The sequence below is a fragment of the Haemorhous mexicanus genome, chromosome 4 (genome assembly GCF_027477595.1).
Source record: "Haemorhous mexicanus isolate bHaeMex1 chromosome 4, bHaeMex1.pri, whole genome shotgun sequence".
Classification (NCBI taxonomy): Eukaryota; Metazoa; Chordata; class Aves; order Passeriformes; family Fringillidae; genus Haemorhous; species Haemorhous mexicanus.
This window is the reverse complement of record NC_082344.1, coordinates 71,690,517-71,711,054: the sequence shown is the minus strand read 5'-3', so window position 1 is coordinate 71,711,054 and position 20,538 is coordinate 71,690,517. Positions and strand designations below refer to the sequence as shown.

Genomic DNA, 20,538 nt, shown 5'->3' with positions numbered 1-20,538 from the left:
AACCTCATTATTCTGTGACTCTGTGGATCTGTGTGTGTGTTTAAAGATCAACCAGTCCTTTCTGAGGCACTTGTGGCAGCCCCCAATCTCTGTGGCAGGTGTGTCGGCACATCAGGAACGGGGATGTGCTGCTGCTGAACCGGCAGCCCACGCTGCACAGACCCTCCATCCAGGCTCACCGCGCCCGCATCCTGCCCGGCGAGAAGGTGCTCAGGCTGCACTATGCCAACTGCAAGGCTTACAATGCTGACTTCGATGGGGATGAAATGAATGCCCACTTCCCACAGAGTGAGCTGGGCAGAGCAGAGGCCTACACCTTAGCCATCACTGACAAACAGTACCTGGTGCCAAAGGCAAGTAGAACTGCCAGATAAATTTATTTCTAGATGCAATCGCTTTCATTTATTTTGTCTAATGATAAATAGGATAATTTTTTAAAGTCTGTTTACTTACTTCTGAGGTTTATTTCTGTGTTCTTTCTCCTCTTGTGGTTCTGTTCCTCTTAAGAAGGCCCAGCACATCCAAACAATTTTGTTCCTTTGAGTGGCAGTGTCCAGAAGAGATTCAGTAGAGAGTTATGCTATAATGAGTTCTTTGCAAATTACTCAAGTGCTTTTATCCAGGTGGAATAATTTTGGGAGCTGGAGGCACACAATTTATTACCCCACCACCACCTTTTTCTTGTTCCCTCTTTAGGATGGGAAGCCACTTCCTGGCTTGATCCAGGACCACATGATTTCTGGAGTCAGCATGACACTGCGGGGCTGCTTTTTCACCAGAGAGCAGTACATGGAGCTGGTGTACCGAGGGCTGACAGACAAAAAGGGAAGAATCAAAATCTTTCCTCCAGCCATCATGAAGCCACAGCGATTATGGACAGGAAAGCAGGTAGTTCATCATTTACTGGGTTAAAGAATGCTGGTGGTTCTAAAGTAAGCAGAATGCTGATAGTAAACCAGTGCTGTCAAGGGTGTTTGGAAGGCCAGATCCCGTTAACACCATGTAGGTTTTGGTGTGTGTTTTTGAGCTGTAAAAGCCAGCTGAGAGCTTTTTTTAATTTTTTTTTTTTTTTGTATCTAAGTATTGGAAAAGTCTTTGCTTTATATTTCTGAATAATCATGTGTCTCAACTCACTGATCCTTCAGAGGGTAGAGTAGCAGGAGGATATTCCTGCCTTATGAGATTTCCAAGCTTTCAAAACTTTGCTGTCAGTGGAAAGAATACATGCAGGGACATTGCTTTTCTCATTCATGCCAGATTTTTTAATGTTAAAAAGTGATTATGCAAAAAAAAAATAATTCCTGCCCCTCATCCTGCTTCTTTATAGGTTGTTTCCACATTGTTAATAAACATCATTCCAGACAACCATGCTCCACTGAACTTGACTGGGAAAGCAAAAATTGGTGGGAGAGCCTGGGTAAAGGCACCTGAAAAAGGATGTCTGAATCTTGATTCAATGTGTGAATCTCAGGTATGCAACAGCTCTGGGGGTTGGGCTGGGCTGTGTTCTATTAAAATTGTGTGTACAGTAAAGGAATGGGAAGGGAACAAGGCAGATGACAAAGTTAGAGGCAGATATTTGGCAACAATTGCTGCCAGAAGTGGCTGATTGAGGGATAGGCCTGGGAGACAGAAAAATTCTCTGTGGTCCTGACTCAGGTAGATTCCATCTCGTTTTGTTAGACCATGTGTCTTCATTGTCAGACTTTAGAGAAAAATGCAGGTGGTGAGAGAGGTTTCATTTCTGCTACAAATTCTGAAATACAGATAATCTGACCACATTTAGCCATTCACCAACATGTAAGCTTTTTAAACTTAAACCAGTTTTCACATAGATTACACAGAAAAACCTGTCGAGGTCATAATACAATTAAAATTTCTGTTTTCCTGATTCAAAGCTGTGTTTTATTTTTCAGGTTATTATCAGAGATGGGGAATTACTGTGTGGAGTCCTGGACAAAGCTCACTTTGGCAGCTCTGCCTATGGGCTGGTCCACTGCTGCTATGAGATCTATGGGGGTGAAACCAGTGGGAAAGTGCTGACATGTCTGGGGCGCCTCTTCACTGCTTACCTGCAGCTCTACAGGGGGTTCACCATGGGTGAGTACCTGCAGCAGTACCTGCAGCACCACCTGAGGTCTAAACCACACATGGTTGGGCATAATACTTGCTAATTCTCTGAATTAAATTCCCTAAGACTGCCCTTGAATGGGATTTTTTTGATCCCACTGCCAAGGCTGCCAGCCTTTTTTAGATCTTGGTTTTTTTTTTTTTTATTATGTTGGGGCATACCTGACCTTCTAAGCATAAAGAGAGCATAAAGAGTCTTGAGTATGTCCAGCAGTTTCTCTTTTCTGTCCTGCCTAGCCAAAGTGTACACAGTTAATATGTCCTGTGTTGAAATTTTGTTTAGATCAAAGCCTCGTGTTCTGCTTCTCTGAAAAGTAATTATTGCTTAGAAAGCAGAACAGCTGACAAAACAAGATGAAAGAACTTTAAGGGCTTGGTGATCAAGCCTTGCACATCACATTTTACTGTAAAACTTTTGGTAAATGAGTTTGAAAAGCTTTCCTTAGAGGTTTTCAAATTCATACAAGAGTTATGGAGACACAGTCAGCAGTAGTGAGAGATCAACAGACTGCTGAGAGCCCACAGCAAAAGGAAAGGAGAAAAGGGAGAGCATCTTTTGGATTAACTCACAGGACTCCTGAGAGCCAGGGTGCTGAAGCTAGATAGGAAAAGATAACAAGCCTGGCACCACTGGGCAGTTAAAGGATCAGAAGAGGAGTGAGACTGGAGCAGGAGTTTGGGATTTGGTGTTTTGGCACAGCCATTTTAGTGATTATTTTAGTGTCTGTGGCAGGACTGCTCACAAAAAGCTCACAGGAGTTCAGGTTTCAGTGTTTAATCTATTCCCTGGTCCTGTCATCTCAAGGATCTGTATTTTTAATTTATCTTTTTAAAAAAGCTAAGAAATGCCAGATTGTGAAAAGTTCAACTGATAGGAAGTTTGATGTGTGTGGAAGGAAAAAAGCAGTTTGATGTGGCTGGTGCATAAAGCATTAGTTTTAGATTTTTTAGACACTGTTGAAGTTAAGACTCCTTAAATTAGGGAGCTGATTTTGCACTCTTACTGCTTAGTTGATGTTGCTCTTTTTTTTTTTTTTTTTTTTTAATGGCTTACAACTTCTCTGGCTCTCTAAAGAGCCAGAAGTTTACTCAGAATTTTTTCTTCTTGTCAAACTGCAGGCCCTGAGTCTAACCATCATTATAACTTTAGTTGTGACTTTATTTCCCAGCTCTTTACTCAAAATCCCTGACACCAAATGTGGTTCTTTCCTTGATTTTTTTTTTTCAGTTTAGACCATTGTGTTCTGTCTCTCCTCTTTAACAGGGATTGAAGATATTTTGGTTAAACGTGAAGCAGACCACAAAAGAAAAAAAATCATTGAAAGGTCAAGGCAGAGTGGTATTGGAGTAAGTCTGTTTTGCAGATTTATTTTTTTCTTCCATAATGCAAAATATTTGAAATACTGCCTTACTCAATCATGCCTGCTTAACACCTAAAAATTCCTATATTTTACTTTCAGGCTGTTAGAGCTGCTCTTAATTTGCCAGAAACAGCATCATGTGAGGAGGTCCAAGGGAAGTGGCAGGATGCCCATCTCTGCAAAGACCAGAGGGATTTTAACATGATTGATATGAAATTCAAGGAGGAAGTAAACAATTACAACAATGAAGTCAACAAGGTTGGCATTGAGTAATCTGTGCATACTAATCTTGTTTAACTTCCTTATTAAGTTAATTAATGTGGATGAGCAGTGCCTGACTCTTCTGGAGGCTGAAGCTTTCCATCTGTCCCCTGCTTGGGGCTCCACATGCTGCCTCTCCTCCTCAGCCTTGTCCTCCCTGAGTGAGAAGATGGCTTAATATTCAAGATGCTTTTGAAATTATAAATAGGAATGTTTGTGATTGCTCATTGTTTCACTTTGTTAAAGCCTTCCACAGGAATTTCTTGGGTTTATTGTTTTATGAATAATGCTTGGTTTTGTTCACTCCCCCACAACTCTGTAGGTTTGCATGCCCCTTGGTCTCCACAGGAGCTTTCCAGAGAACAATTTGCAGTTGATGGTACAGTCAGGAGCCAAAGGATCCACTGTAAACACAATGCAGGTAATGCCAGCAGAAAATGCTTAGCAGCCACGTGTGCTGCTGTGGTGTCCCAGAATATAAACTGTTGGGAAGCTCTTGTGGGGATATCTGATACCAGAGCAAGGTTTTCATTCTGGATTTGGCATGGAAAAATGCTAGAAGAATGTAATAAAGACCTCAGTGGGTGATGGAAGAGAATCAGTGTTTATTATAACCTATTTTTGAATCACTCCTCAGTGCATGAGGGTTTACTGAAATAGCAGAGCTGCTTTTGAGAAGGAATGCTGCAGTTTATACAAACAAGCCTACTGTAGGAGAATTATCTTCTCCTGGCCTCTGTTGGAGACTGACCCTCTCCTTCTTCAGCTTCTGAAGAGGAATAACAGAATCTTTGGTTTTGCTAGAAGTGGAAGGATGCATTTTCATTTTACCATTTGCAACAAAGACACCAAGCAAGAGACACTCTATCAAAATGCCATCTAAAATGGAGAGAATGACCACAGCTAAAGAGAGAGAGCATTTTGGGTTGAGGTTTTTGTTCTGTTTCTAGTACAGTGCTAAGAGATGGTGAGGGTAATGTAGGGACCTAAAAAATATCTACAGTATTTTTAGTTTCACATTTCTGTGTTAAAATAAGTATACAGAGTGAGGTGCTGAGGTAATGTTGAGGATGAGTCAGGGTACTGGAATAACTTTGAAAAGCCAGGTGAGATCTCCATGCCTTTTCTGCCCCTCAGTAGCTGGAACATTTCATGAACAAGTCCACACTGAGCTACAGAGCATTTACTGAACATTTGACATTTTTTTACTGTATTTTCCAAGAAGAATCACTAAGCTTATGTGAACAAAAAGCTGGATGGAAAAGTGATGCTTCCTTTTTTCCTGCCCATATTTAGATTTCTTGTTTGCTGGGCCAGATTGAGCTGGAAGGCCGAAGACCCCCACTGATGGCATCTGGCAAATCACTGCCATGTTTCCAGCCTTATGACTTTTCCCCTAGCTCAGGAGGATTTGTGACTGGCAGATTTCTCACTGGGATCAAACCTTCTGTAAGTTTAAGACTGCTTGTGTTGATACTGAAGTTTATGTAAGTTTATGTATTTTAATAAAGGGTAAATGCAATTATAAATAAATGGACTTTGTTCACCCTGCTTTCATAGGAAGCTTTTGAGGAAGAACATAAATTGCCAGTGTTGGTGCCCATATTAGCAGAATGCTGATGGTGTTTTGCTTGTGTTTAGGAATTCTTCTTTCACTGCATGGCTGGCAGGGAAGGTCTTGTGGATACAGCTGTCAAAACCAGCCGTTCTGGGTACCTGCAAAGGTAAGAGGCCTGCTGTACAATTGGAGCCTTTGAAAGGTCCTTTTGTTGGTTGGTTGATTTTTCTCTTTATTCTGAGAAAGTTCTGTAGACTCTGAGTGCTTAGATTAACTTCACTGTATTTGATTTTTATAAAATAGTCTGAATGCTGAATGTTTGTTGTAAGTACAATTTTCTAGGGATCTAGATCAACTAGAACATTATCATTTCAAACTCACCTCTGGCACATAGCAGCAGCAGCAGCTTCTCCTTTTGCAGAAATCTTTTTTTTCTGGTACAAATATAGATAGGTGTACAGGTTCCAGGCAGCTCTAGTTTTTCTTGGCCACACTGAGTGGCTCTTGTCTTTAGTCAAGCAGCATCTCCAGCATATATAGAAGAAAATGGAACTTTTTAATTGTGTCAGAGGGTAGTGAGGAGTTCTAAGGGAGGGATGGCCCTTTCTTCCAGAAGACTGTTAAAGCATTTCTGACAGCAGAAATGGAGAGTAATTTACTGTTTCATTTTAAGTTAGATCAGTCCAAGGAGGCCTGGAGGGAGCAGCATGCTGAAAGCTTTACAAATTTAGCATTTCACATGAGTGTTGTGTCTATAGGATTTTGGCTTCCAGAATTCCTGACCAGCCCTTAAGTACACTTAAGATGTTGATGAAAACAGTGCTTTTTGTGTTAGAGTTGTATCATTCTTGTTGCTTTATAGCCTCTTAACAGCATTTTTCTCCTCCTTTGGTTTTTTCCCATTTTTTTCTCTCTGGAATAGGTGTATCATAAAACATTTGGAAGGACTGGTGGTTCAGTATGACCTGACTGTACGAGACAGTGATGGCAGCGTGGTGCAGTTTCTGTATGGAGAAGATGGGCTTGATATCCCTAAAACTCAGTTCTTGCAACCTGAGCAGTTTCCTTTCATTGCAGAAAACTATGAGGTAGAACACCTAAATCTTAAGTACTTATGAGGGGTGAAGGGGAGACTGAAACACATGGTTCACATCTGGCATATCTGTCAGGGATCCAGTGGCAACACTTGTTTGTCTCAGTTCCTTTCAGACTGATATACAATTTTATTTGCCATTGTATTCAAAATATGGAAGCAATCTGAAGTCTGCAGCATGATTTAAGCAGTCTCAATTTCAGCAGAGCACCAAGCACTGTCTGTTCTAAATCTGTGCTTGAATTCAACAGAGCTCACTTCACTTTTCAGTCTGTCAAGTTGGATTAACTTTTACCAGTATCACCACTGCTTATTATAGGGTGGTGATAATAACATAAAGTTGTAAGGATTTTGTCTCAGTTGGGTTGAAAACTGAATTTGAAAATTGCTTTACAGCAATGACAGCAGATGACCTTCTCAGTTTTGCTTTGCCTTTTCTGGTATAGTGAGGATAGAGAGAAGAATAATCCTAGAAATTACTTTCTTACAGGTAATCCAGAAGACAAACCATCTGGATGAAGCTTTAGCAAGGATGGAGTCTCACCAAGCTAACCAGCAGTTCAAAGCCATCAAAAAGTGGCGAGCCAGACACCAAAACTCTGTGCAAAGAGAAGGAGGCTTTCTGTTGTTTTCTCAAAAGAAATTGGCAAGTTTGAAAGCACAGCTTCCAGGAGGTGAAATCAAGAATGGAAGAGATCCTGCTACTTTACAGGTAACACACAGGCAGTTGAACTGACCAAACCCTACAAAAGAAGTTACAGAATTCAGTGTCTTTTGTTTAATTGCTCTGTGAATCCCAAAGTGTTTCACAGAGTAACTAAACAAGTTGCCTTTTAAAGGAATCATCTCAGCTATGTGGGTGATTTATTTAAAGCTAAGATTTATTAAAGTCTGAGGGCCCTAGTGCTAGGGAAGGGGCTAAAAACTGAGATAAATGTGTTTTTAGGTCATGTTTTTGAATGGTTTGGAGGAGTTGTTTCTGTTTATTGGTGGGTTATTTGGTTTTTTCATGTACACAAAGTAAATCTCTCTTACATGGACAGCTGTCTGCTAGCTGGATGAGAGCCTGTTTGAATACCAAAGATCAGAGAGCTGAGCCAGCCCTGCCTAGTTTTTCCAAAAAATACTCCTGCTTAAGCCTCTTGTCCATCACAGCACTGGTCTCTATGACATGGCTTCTAATGAAGATGGTGTGTGGACACAGAATTCAGACAGGTCCTGCTTCACAGCCTTGCTGTCAACAAGGAATTTATCCTGGTGGAACTTGGGCAGTTAGCATGAAGCTCCAGGTTGAAAGTGTTGAGAGATAACTCTGTGAGCTTGTCTGCAAAAGCTGTTTTTCCTAATCAAAGGTTTATTGATTGAGCTATGCTCAATTTATGTTGCTCTTAACACTTTTTGATAGTAACTCCTAGTTTTTGATTTCACTCCCAGTTAAAATCATTCTTTGAGGCCTTACTTCACTGCTTTCTGGAGTAGTTACTATGGAGTAGTTACATAGGTTGAAGTATTTTTAGGCATGTAAAGAATCTTGCAATCATTTGACTTGAAAAGTGTTAAATATCAGAAAAAGGAGAACACCATATTTGCAGCTGAGCTGTTTGCTGTATTGTGTACACCCTTCCATTCTGCACACTGCTGCTTGTTTGCTTGTGGTCTTACTGTGGATAAACCAGCCAGCCTAAAAACCTCCTCTTATTTTCAGTTGTTGAAGATGTGGTATGAGCTTGATGAGAAGAAACAAAGGAAGTACCTGAAGAAGACAAATAAGTGTCCTGACCCAAGCCTCGGGGTTTGGCGTCCAGATACTTATTTTGCATCTGTTTCAGAAACATTTGAAAAGGGAGTTGAAGGCTATATCAATAAATGGCAATCTGAGAACAGCAGGAGTTACATGCACCCAGCACTTTCTTCTGATAGGTAAAAACCTCTGAGTGTCTTCTTTGCACTGAGCCAAAACCCAAAATACGTTTTTGGAGCAACTTTGCTAAAACTGAAAAGTCTTTACCAAGCCTTGTTTCTGTTGTGGCCATTGTGAAGCTAAGCAGTGGGTTTCAGACTGGTTCTTGAAAGCCAAACGTGCTTAGTGTGCAATGGAGAGGTTCTGGTTATCTGCTCCTTCCAAACCTGAATTTTCCATGCTGCTGAGGGCTTTAGCAAAGCCTCTCTGGAACAAGAGCAATGTATTGCTGTCCCCATGCATGTAAAATAATACTTTATAGTGATCTTGAAAAACAAAGTATGCTCTTGATGCACCTTGGAGTTAGCAAGGCTGTTAGCAAGTGCAAGTGGGAGTAAATGGACTCTCTTTTGACATTCTGGGAATTGGCAGCAGAACTAAAATACAATTTGGCCAAGGCCCCAGTTCTGTGTTAATGGGCTGTGTTTGTCTATCCCCATCTGATCTGACAATTTTACAGTTTCTGGAGCATATTTATCTGTAAGCTACCAGGAGAAATTGTCTCAAAGATGAAACTTCATCGAACTGAGCAATGATTCATTATTTTCTGAGTTTTTTATTTTGTGTGTTGAGCTAAACCTCTCATTTCCTGTCTCCAGATTAAAGGATCTGTTGTATTTAAAGTGGCAGCGTTCTCTCTGTGACCCAGGAGAAGCTGTGGGGCTTCTTGCTGCTCAGAGCATTGGGGAACCTTCAACACAGATGACTCTGAACACCTTTCACTTTGCTGGCAGAGGTGAAATGAATGTCACATTAGGTATTCCAAGGTGAGAAAGCTGTGTCCTCAATGGGCCCTTTATTTTAGGCACTTGAATATATAATTGTGCTAGCTTCACTAGCAGGTATATGTGTGAATATTGAGGGTGAACAGTCCTTCAGTGGCCTTGCAGATTTTGCCTGCTCAGAATACTTTAATATTTTACAATTTTCTCAGTTATTTTGGTTCTTTCTCCAGATACTAAATATCTGTGAAAGCCCCTTACTCTAATCTGATTTACAGCAAATCATCAGTTTATTTGGAATAATGTGGGTCCTGACCTGGCCTCATGTGGGAGTGTGGGATGCCTTAGGTGAGAGAGGATTGTGTTGCTTCAGAGAAGCAGAGGAGGGGGAGAACATACAAGGAAGCATCCATCATGCATCTGTAGGAAACAAGACCTCAGTAGTCCTTCTGTTCTTGGAACAATTTATTATCATCTCTTCTCTTCTCATAACTGGGGGAATAATCTAGTTGAGGCAGTGGGGGTGCTGTGCCTGGGGGGAATCAGAGAAAAGGAGCAGTGCTGTATAACCACAGCTCTGGTGCAAATGGCTTTGGTGGAACTGCCAGTTGCTGCATTCTGCCTAATGAAATAACCTAGATAATTACTTGATTTGCATAGTGCTTTTATGGCTTAATTGGAATGATTGTTCTTTGTTTCAAGGTTGAGGGAAATACTGATGGTGGCCAGCTCAAACATTAAAACACCAATGATGAGTGTTCCTGTGGTCAATACCAAGAAAGCTCTCAAAAAGGTGAAACAGCTTAAGAAACTGCTCACAAGAGTGTGCTTGGCTGAGGTGAGCCTCCTTTTCAGTGCATCCTTTGAGAGTCAGCAAAACAAATTCTCCTCTTTGAGCTCATCAGTAGTTTGCTATGCCATAGACTTTGGCTTTTTCTCAAGCACATTTTTCTCTGTCTGTAGAATTGGAGGGATTCTGTTTTGTCTTTGAGACAAGCTCATCTGGCTGTGATTGGCATAGAGCTCAGATGGATACCTTTCTATCTGTCCCCCACCCCTTCCTAATTTCACACAAATGGCTGTGCTCAATAGAAGCAGAACATGTGTCTCTGTGGAGATGGACTACACTGGGATGTGTTCTGTGTTCCCTCCTTCCTGGCTGTGCACCACTGTGCTCTCCTCCATGCCCTTCCCCTTCTATTTTTCCACCTCTTGTGAGTTGAAAGCAGCAAGAATCAGGTTAAGACTTAGCTGTGTGCTGGAATGCTGTCCTGCTCTGTGAGCATGGTCAGTAAAATGAAGCTGTGGCCCCCTGAGATTACCAATCTCTTGTGAAGGAGTTGGGTGGGAGTGAGGCTTTTTCAGTATTGTCTGAGTTAATTGTTGGGAAGACAAAAAAGTGCAGTAGGGTACAGTCCTATTGCCCAGGAGCAAAGCCTCCAGAAAAGTTTGCCAGTTAGCCTTGTGTAATTCTGGTTCCCTGTGGAAAGCACTGGAACTGCAGGAAACAAAGGTCTTCATCAAAGAAGTAACATTCCTACTTGGGAACGTTTTGTAGGTCTTGGAGAAAGTGGACATCGAGGAATCCCTGCATGTGAAGCACAAGCTGAACAAGCATCGCCTCTACAAAATCAAATTCCATTTCTTGCCCCATGAATACTACCGAGAGGAGAAGTGTGTGAAGCCCAGGCAGATCTTGCACTTCATGGAAACAAGGTGAGTTTGCTTTCAGGTACTTTAATATTTGCTCTTCTTTTACCTTTTTATGGGCTTTGCATGTGGTTGATGACAGCTGGTGTGGCTTTTAGAGCAACAGTTCCAGCAGACTTGCAGGAAAAAATTACACAGTTGATTTTATGTCATGAATAAAATCGACAATTTTATTATTCAAGTCCAGTAATGAACCATCTCTTCTGAAGGTCAATTTGATGTGCAGATTTTATATCCAGAGGAGTGTATAATTTTATGCTTGGGATGCACAGCTACATCTGTGACAGTAACAGAGCTCATACCAACTTTTGATTCCTAAATGAATGAGAAAGGGCTGAGAAAAATTATTTGCATTATCCTAGAAGTACTTTTGCATCCAGCAGGGAATAATGTCCTGTTATGAATTGTCTGACTTGTTCACCAAAATAAAAAAAATTTTTGACAACTTCAGATTTTCTGTGGCACTGCTGAGCTTTGACATTCTGAGTTTCTTATGTCAGGTTCTTTAAAGTTCTTCTGGAAGCAATTAAAAAGAAGACTACAAAGATGGCATCTTTTAATGAAGTCAGCACTCGGAAGACAACTCGGAAGGATTTAGATGATGACCAAGACAAGGTACAAAAAAAAATCACCTGAAAAACACCTCACTTCCTTTCAATGTTGTTGAGAACCAGAACCTGAAAAGTGTAGCATGTTTCAGTGCACACCAAATGTGTGAATACTAAATTACTACCTAAATACTTCGTACATAAACTGTCTTTGCATTCGTATAAAATTAACAAGAAAATTGAAGTTTTTGTGTATTAAATCCTGATTTACTTAAGACTGTACTCTGAAAATGCCTGTTCATTTTAGCTTCTTTGGGACAAAAACATATCACTCTTCTTGCTCCCAGATCAGGGTTCTGTTGGAGCAGTGGTTGTCAAAACTTTGGGACAGTTCTTTGTTCATTGAAATGCTTTTGCATGTTCCTTCTGCCACTCCTCTCCCATCAAGGACTGTCAAAGCAGAGTGACAGCTTATCCATCTTGTAGACATTGATCTTGTTAAATGTTGAAGTCATCAGGAGTATGAGTTCATTTCTTTATCATAATGGACATACAGAAATTATTTTTTCTGTAAAGGTAGAACATTGAACAAGAGATTGTTAAACTGCAGATGTTTGGCTGAAACCTTTTGATGCTATTGGCACTGACTAGCAGTCAGCCTGATGATCTGTCTGTCATGGATTTTTAGACACTGAACAGTCTGGAAGCTGTAGCAGAGGAAGAAGAGAACATTGTTGATGCAGAAGCTGATGAAGGGGATGGTGATGCTACAGAAACAAAACGGAGGAAGAACCAGGAAGAAGAGGTAATGAATTTATAGGTGCTCAGCACTGTCTTTAATTCCCTATTTCTTCTGTGTTTGACTTGGGAAGGAAAACTTCCACTGAAACAAAATGCTGAAAAAACCCAAACCCCACTTGAGAGGAGATAGGAAAGTGTCAGTTTTGGGCTGAAGAGTTTTCTTTTGGCTCTTTTCTGAAGCTTTGTTCTTCAGGCATTTGGGTGGATGTGTCTGGCAATCAGGCTGTGCTGAAGTTCACCTTAACTTTACCTTTTGCTAATTTCATGCTATTCATTGTTTTTAACACTTTACTGTGGTTCTTAAAAAATAGTCTCCCTGCATGTTTCTCTGTGTTCAGTGCTTCATAATTAGCTCTTAAAAGAGGTAGTGCTGTAATTTCAGCAAGAGGGTGGGGTAACTGAAAATTCTGAGGGAATCCCATCATCAGAGTTGGATTATGGGAAGAAACTGGACTTTCTCAGGGAGAGCAAACAAAATTCTGCTACAGTCTCAACATCCTGTAGCATCCTGGACTGTGCTGAGAAATAATGGTAAGATTATAAAGAAATAAAGACTGAACTGAACCTGTTGTATTATTTTCTTTACAACAAAATTGCATTTTCATTGTGCCATAGGGGCAAGAAAATCCTTGCAACTCAGCAGTGAAGAACATTCCAGAATTAAACTGTTCATGGTGTGCTGTGTCTCTGTGCAGGTTCTGGCTCAGATAAACACAGTGTTATTTCTTTGCAGGTTGATTATGAGAGTGAAGAAGAGAATGGGGAAGAAAATGTTAATGAGAATCCAGAAGATGAAGACACTGAATCTGAAAAAGAAGAAGGGACTCCTGGTGCTGAAGAGGATCAGAACAGAGCAGAGGGTGAAGATTCTCAGCATCTTTCCTTTGTGTCTCAGACTAAAAAAGGGAAAGATCAATTGCTTAAGTCAGCAGAGGTGCGAGTAGGCGCTGTTGTGGAGAGCCACCCATCCATACAGGATTACACCTTTGACACTGAAAATGAGCTTTGGTGTGAGGTAAGGTGGAACATCTCTGGGTGGTTGGACAGTGGTTGCATGTATCTCCCATAGCAAATGGTTCTTTTCAGTGCAGTGCTGCTGTTCTGTCTCAGCAATCCCATATGAGTACAGAAAGTGGCACTACAAATGGGATTTTTAAAAAATTTCTCATTTTCAGAACACCTCATGGAACTTTTTCTAAAAACAATTTTTTGACAGGTTTATTGTGTTTTAATCTTTTAGTCTATGATGGTCTGCTGTGTAGCCCTTGATGAAAAGTGATGGCTGAACTGTTGATAAAAATGTAAACATCTTAATAAAAAAATAAAAACTTCAACAAGCATATACCTGACAGAAGGGATAAACCAAAAAAAACCACCAAAAGCTGTCCTTGTAAGTTCAGAGACCTCAAAAGCAATGTGGATGAACAATCTGGGATGGGGAGTTCACGTTGCCATCATTCACCTCTAATTCCAGTCAGACATTTATCCCTTTACACACAACGAGGGTAATCCCACTTGTCAGCTTTATGCCTGAAGAGAAGTGTGCTGGTTATTGAGCCTGGTGTTCAAGCCTCCTTACACTGTGTTGGTTTTTTTCCCCATCAGGTTTCCTTGGCACTGCCCCTGACCAAGGTGTACTTTGACCTCTCCTCCCTGCTGGCATCCCTGGCGCGCAGCACGGTGATCCACGAGGTGAAGGGCATCACACGCTGCCTGCTGAATGAGAGCACCAGCAAGGAGGGAGAGAAGGAAGCTGTTCTCCAGACAGAAGGGATAAACCTGGCAGAGCTCTTCAGATACTCTGATGTGTGTAATCTATTTCTAACCCAGACTTCAATATTCCTTTCTGTTTTGGGGAGAGGGTGGATGATGGATGTCATTTCAATTTCTCAGGGGTGATGTGGAGCCTTTTCAGCTCTTAAACTGTCTTGCTCCTCCTTTTTATCCCCAGATGTATTCAGTGGAGCCTTTTCTCAAGGGCAGCTTGCAAATCAGTGTTTGTGCAGCAGCCAGGGCCTAATGACAGATGATTTCACACCATTCTTCCCTCTCATCTCTCTCTAAATGTTACTTGAGGGAGTTTTTCCATCTCAATGAATTGCAGAGCTTGGAGATGAATAGTTCTGTTATCCCATCTAGCCCATAGCTCTCCAAATACAGGATTGTTTTAATCTGCATCTTCTCTTTTGCTAATGGTTCTGGCTCTCTGAGACACACTGGGCATTGCATTGTGTTGTTTGGAAGACTTTACCTTTTGTTTTCTGGTGTATTTTCTTAGCTTGCCTTTTGTGATTTCAGTTAATTTTCTCCTGTGGTGAATTTTGACTCCAGTGCTCCTATTCATCTATTTAATGCTGCTTAACACAAATCCTCAGAATAATTTTTCTCTGTGGTTGACAAGTAAGCTGCTGCCTATTATTCTGTAACTGTTGGTGCTGCTTAAGTTCATGAAAAATATAGGAAAAAAAATCTGTCTTAGCTTAGCTTAAGCTATTTAGAAATACAGAGCAACTGTTGTCCTAACTTGTATCTCTATTTTTTCTGGTTTCAGATTTTGGATCTGAACAGACTTTATTGCAATGATATCCATTCCATGGCTAAGAATTATGGAATTGAATCAGCCCTGAGAGTGATTATAAAGGAAATAAAAGATGTATTTGCTGTATATGGTAGGATTTCTTTGTATTTTTATAGTGTTTAATAACATAAAGATATGAAAACGCAGCCACATGCTTTCAGTTATGGTTTTGCATGATCTTTTCATTTATGTGCTTATTTTTAGGTTGCAGGTTTTCATTGTTTTAATTATTTAGAGTCTTCTGTGAAGACCTTGCAAGTTAATTATTAGGTTTCTTTTAATCAGTAGAAAATAGGTGAGGTTGAATTTGTTCCCCTTTCACAGGGTTCTTCCATTCTCGTATATTTTTTGCAAGCTGCAAGTTTGAGACCAATTAATTATTAATGTCTGAGGAAGCCAACTGTTAGACTTGTGCAGTGGCCCTGAGAAGAGGATTTTGCCTTTTTAATGATGAGAACCTAGGCTCCTGAGTTTTTATATCTTTCCTAAAACAGCTGCACTGCATTGTCTGAATGTTCTTCTCTCAGACAGATGATTCAGAGAGCCCAGCCAGGGGAGGCTGCCTGACTTCATAGGCACTCACTGCAGTGGAGTCTTGCTATGAAATAAACTATTGAAAATAGGGAAGATTAATACAGTGGGAATTTTAGCAAGCAGTTATAACAAACTGATTTGCCAGCTGGCAGCCCAGAATGGTCTGACCTTCAAGTTGTTCAAGACCTGCTCAGTAAATGTTGACAGAACTGTTAATGACCCCCATTACACTGAGTCTACAAGTGTTATTTAGGAATAAGTGCATTTTTTTTAGCCTGAACAGGGTTTTCTGCCTGATGTCATGCACAGAGGACATCAGAACCTTTCTGACTCTGGGGCCCAGCTAATCCAGGCCACCAGGTGAGAGGCAAGAGCTCTGTCCCTCCCAGATGGATGGATGTCATCCCCTTCTGTGCAAACAAGGATGGTGCAGATGTTTGCTGATTTTAATTAGAGAAACTCTGCTGCCTTACAGCATTCTTGACATTGCAGATTGCCATTCCTTTCATTTCAGTTTGGAGAGATACTGGTTTGTATTAGAGTGAGGTCTGCCTCTCTTGGATATTTGAGGGGAGCAGTTAATCCAGAGACACACTGCCAGAAGAATGTTAATAGAGATGTTCTCCAAGCTGCTTGGATTCCAAGGCTTTATTTTAGACCTGATTTGTTTAAACAGCCCCACAGACTTAGCCCTTGAATGCTCTGATGATTGGTCTTCCTTGTGTTTTAAGGAATTGTGGTAGACCCTCGACACCTTTCACTTGTGGCAGATTACATGTGTTTTGAAGGAATTTACAAACCACTGAATCGCATTGGAATTCAGTCCAACTCCTCCCCTCTGCAGCAGATGACGTTTGAAACCAGCTACAAATTCTTGAAGGATGCAACAATGATGGGTAAATGGTTTCCTTTGAGATCTCTTGCTGCAGCATTTCACATATGCTTGGTTTCTGTCATAACTTTCCAGTATTTTGAGTAATGCATAATTGCATTAGAAAAAAGGCCAGAGGCAGAAATTTTAAATAAGCCCTTGCCTAGGAAAATGTTCCAGATGTTTTTCAGTAAAATTCTGTCAGCTTAAATAAAGCCAGCTCCCACTGTGGAATCTGTGGGGTCTGTGACTCCTTTCTTTAAGAATTAGATGGGCATTTTACAACAAACCTTAAGGTTGTTAAGATTTGTTACAGCTAAGCTTTATAACAGACTACTAAATCTGCCTTTTTTTGTCTCTACTATTAAAATTGTCTTCTTTGCTTTGTTTTTGTGCCCATGTTATAACTTCCATGTCTTTTCCAGCCTTGCTATTCAGCATTTTATTTTGAGAACAGACCTGGCTGTTACTCTGATTTTGCACTTTATCTTTGCTTTTTTTCCCCTCAAACACAGACAAAGAGTCAGACTCATTTGTCTAATGGTAGGTTTCTGATGCCATTTGAGATTCCCAAGAGTATCCTTCTGCCCTCAGTTGCCTCTCTGGAAGGTGTAGAGATCACAGGGCTGTGTGGATCATTTAGGATATTTGGAGCAGCACTAGCCATCTACATTTAAGGCATTCTGTCAAAAAATCCTCATGGTTTAATTTAAGTCTGTCATTTGACAGCTTTTGTGATCTCAGCCTTTGGATATGATTACATCTCCCTTTTGCAAATAGACTTGGTTTCTGTCACTTGCCAGTCAGGTGCTTGCTTTGCAGATGCTGCTGTGCTGTGTCCTTCCAGTTCCAAATGGGGAGAGCTCTCAAAATGATCTCTTCAGCTCCTGTCCTAAACTGCCTTCCACTGACATCAGAAATACTTCTAGCACTGAATTCCTTTTTGCTAATGCTGTTTTATACCTTTTCTGGGAAAAAGATTGGGTTTTAATTAATAGCATTGGTTATGAGTGACTTAATTAATCTGAAAGTTGTGAAGGAAAAGTGTAAATCCAGGGTGAAATTAAAGAGAAGAGGATGTTTCTCACTCAGTTTCACCCTCTGGATTTTTGTTGTATCACATAGTGACTTAGAAATTAAATCAGAGGGGTTTTTTGCCAAGTGAAATGTAATGTATGGATAATATTATGAATGAAGACATTCAGTGCAGGCTGACAGAAGGGCAGGGTGGCTTGGCAGGAACTGCACTGATTACAAGCAGAGGGAGTTAATGATTTCACCACGCTGGAAATCAGTCATAATGGGGATTGCAGCAGCCTGGATCTAATTTGCTTTAATGTAACTGATAAACTGATTGTACAGCTCAAGAGACACTGAGAGGGTGCCTGGGGCTGATGCCCTGAGCAGTAGGAGGGAAAGGAGGAGGTGTGTGAGGACATGCACAGCTGAGGTGAGCAGGGCTGTTGGAGCACAGGCTGCTCAGCAGGGCTCCTTGTGCAGGGAGCAAACTGCATCAGCAGAGAGATCCCCTGGGCTGTTTGCTCAGAGAATGACTCTTTGTTCACATCACATGAGCAAACAGGGCAGCACGACTGTCCTGTTTAACCATCTAACAAAGGGGCTTTTTTTTTCTTCAGCTGACACACATTTAGGAGCAGCTATTTAATTATCCAGCTGTGGCTGAGATCAGAGCACATGCCATACACAGTGCTGTGTATGCTCCTGCCCCCACCCTCTGCATGATGCAAAGTTGAGTGCATTTTGCTCAGTGGAATAAAGATAACCAAACTTAGCAGAAGTTTAACAATTTTATTTCCAATTTCCTACTGTGCTAATGATAAACTTGCAGCTTGCTGTAGTTAGGATGAATGAAAACCAGCCTGAATGCTTACAAAAACAGTGGAAGTAAAACAATCCCAGCCAGACATGTCATCTGGAGTGCTTCCAAATTTCTGTGACACTATTTCGCTACAGTGAGTAACCACAAAATCAGAGGAATTCATGGAATGTCTCTCCAGTGAAAAGTTCTCTTCATATCAAGCCAGAGGGATTTAAAATACACATCAAAGGGATTCATGCTAACAAAGGAAAAAGGCAGCAATGACAAGGGAATCTTTCTGGTTTTGCCTCACATGTATTTTTTAGTGACCTATTAAGTCACCAGGATGTGTTCACTGGAAGGTCAAATCTGTGTTCTCTTAGAATTCAGACTGTTTTGTCTTTTCATGTGGAATCAGGAGGTTTCAGTAATGTGTGGCCTAATTATTTGCTTGGACCAAAGAGGGGGATGAGATAATGGTTGTTGTAGGAGGGTTAGAAAGAGTTCTGGCCTCTAAACTCCCAGAAATCCCAATTCAGTGTGAACAGCAGGTGGCAGAACCTTTCTGAACCTGGGGGTGCTGAACCAGATGGCCTCTTGCACATAAACCAAAATGGTTTCTTTCCAGCTCTGACCTTGGAGAAACCTTGGGAACCTCCTGATAGGATTTTGTTTGAATTCTGTTGCAGGTGCCCACGATGAGCTGCGATCCCCTTCGGCCTGCCTGGTGGTTGGAAAGGTTGTCAAAGGAGGGACTGGCTTGTTTGACCTCAAGCAGCCCCTGACATAGAGTTCTGGTGGTAACTTAAGGATCTGGTTGAAATGTTCATCATGAGAGCTGCATGTGCTCCACAGCTACACAGTGAGGGCACGTGCTGTGTCTCCAGATGCCTTTCCTGTGCCAACAGGTTTCTTTATCTGGATACACAATGAGCCTTATCTATTTAATGAGTATCTTTTGATCCAAAGAAACACTTATTTACAGTTCATCAATGTAAAAAATGAGGTTGTTTACATAGAAAAGAATAAAATGCAGGAGTCAGTCTGGGTCTCAGGCTGTGCAGCTGTTCTGGCAGGCAGAAGTGAAAGCAGAATCTGTTTATGCTGTCTGACTTCTGTGGGGCAGAATCCTGTCAGGGTGGTAGTGCCAGTTGCCATGTGGTCATTAGCATGACAGATTTCCAGTGCTGGAAATAACATTCCAGACTGGCAGGTGGAGCTGGGCACTGCTGGGCTGAACCTCAGCACTGCATTGGAACATTGTGCTCAAGGCATTTCCTCTCCTTTTGCTGCCCTTGGGTGCACTGACATGAACTTGCATAAACTTCATTTTCCTATTCTGCTGCTTCATTTATTAAGAAGAATGTGTCTGTGACACAGTTTTTAAATTTCTTTTAGCTGAAGAGTGGAATTCAGAGTTTTCACCATTTCTATAGGCATTTCCAATGCTCTTTTAACTTCTTTGGGTAGAATAGATCTCACACAGTGAGAGATTTGATTTTTGCTCAAGATTTATTCCTTACATGCCAACATGAGCTGCTGTAGGAGTGACTGTGTGAAAGACTCCTGTAAGAATTACCAAACAGAGATTGTAAACTATTTTTGCTCAAATATTCTGTATCAAAGAGGATATTTAATAAAAGAAATTGCAAAGAAATATTCTGAATGCCCATATTATGTGGTTGTGTTACCAAAGGGAGTTCACTTTTGGCTCTGCTGGCTGTTATCATGTGACCCAGGGCTGTTTGCCACTCCTCAGAAATCAGACTCATTTATATGTTCTATTTTAATCAGGATGCACTGCACACAAGTAGCTAAAGCTCTTTGGAGTTTGCTCACTGCCATCTAGACAGGTTTTCTAACAGTTCTCAGTGCCTGATAATTCTCACTGGTACCTCTGCACCAGTGGGAGTGCCAGAGCAGGGGAAGGCCACTTCCATGGGGGCTGCACTGAAGGGGATCAGATAGTGGGACATGTTGATTTAGGATTGTGAAAGAGCCTCTGTGGGGTCCCTTGACTGACTCAGTTCTGCCTCAGCCCCTTAGAGCTGTGTCACATGTCCTGCCAATTGCACTGAAGCTTAACAAATGCCTTAACTCAGCAGGTGTCCAGTTTCACTTCACAAATCCCTGTGAAAGATTTCCTTGTGTCTTTCTCCAGTCTTAGCACCTGCTTTGTAGTTGTCAAAAACATCATTCAGCAAGGAATCATGAGAGACTTAGTTGGGTACAGTTTAGCAAACAGGTGAGGAAGAACAAACATTGTACAAAAAGGCTTTTCCTTCCAGGTTACATCTGTACTGGTACAGACTGTTTGTTGAGGGATCCACAAAACATGTTCAGAGTCCTGCAGTGAAGACCATCTTTGCCACATTTCCTCTCTGGAGATGTGGCATCTCTTGGTGCTCAGAACAGTTTGATCCAAATAACTCAATCATTCAAGTGAAGTGGTTTGTGCTGCTCCCAGTAACACTGCTGATTGTTTAGCTAGAGCCATTTGGAAAATGGGCTCAGGCTGTGGCAGGATGATCCAACTTTCCCTTTCAGTGTTGAGTTGCCTTTAAAATATTGGCATAGACCAGGATCCAAAAG

General features: G+C 41.2%; 1 protein-coding gene across 2 annotated transcripts in view; it reads left to right on the top strand.

Moving 5' to 3' along the window:
* The window catches only part of POLR1A (RNA polymerase I subunit A), a 31,939-nt gene extending 12,336 nt beyond the window's left edge, over positions 1-19,603 (top strand). For both annotated transcript variants that reach the window (XM_059845384.1, XM_059845383.1), the window contains 22 exons: positions 99-353; positions 697-888; positions 1,328-1,471; positions 1,917-2,100; positions 3,395-3,477; positions 3,591-3,749; positions 4,075-4,173; positions 5,049-5,201; positions 5,394-5,476; positions 6,233-6,398; positions 6,894-7,115; positions 8,109-8,323; positions 8,963-9,130; positions 9,788-9,923; positions 10,644-10,801; positions 11,296-11,410; positions 12,032-12,148; positions 12,878-13,159; positions 13,750-13,950; positions 14,696-14,813; positions 15,988-16,152; positions 18,636-19,603. In XM_059845384.1, the coding sequence (XP_059701367.1) occupies positions 99-353; positions 697-888; positions 1,328-1,471; positions 1,917-2,100; positions 3,395-3,477; positions 3,591-3,749; positions 4,075-4,173; positions 5,049-5,201; positions 5,394-5,476; positions 6,233-6,398; positions 6,894-7,115; positions 8,109-8,323; positions 8,963-9,130; positions 9,788-9,923; positions 10,644-10,801; positions 11,296-11,410; positions 12,032-12,148; positions 12,878-13,159; positions 13,750-13,950; positions 14,696-14,813; positions 15,988-16,152; positions 18,636-18,736 (3,516 nt within the window). In that variant the 3' untranslated portion in view covers positions 18,737-19,603. The remainder of the gene's footprint in view (positions 1-98; positions 354-696; positions 889-1,327; positions 1,472-1,916; positions 2,101-3,394; positions 3,478-3,590; positions 3,750-4,074; positions 4,174-5,048; positions 5,202-5,393; positions 5,477-6,232; positions 6,399-6,893; positions 7,116-8,108; positions 8,324-8,962; positions 9,131-9,787; positions 9,924-10,643; positions 10,802-11,295; positions 11,411-12,031; positions 12,149-12,877; positions 13,160-13,749; positions 13,951-14,695; positions 14,814-15,987; positions 16,153-18,635) is intronic.
* The last annotated feature ends 935 nt before the right edge of the window (positions 19,604-20,538 follow it).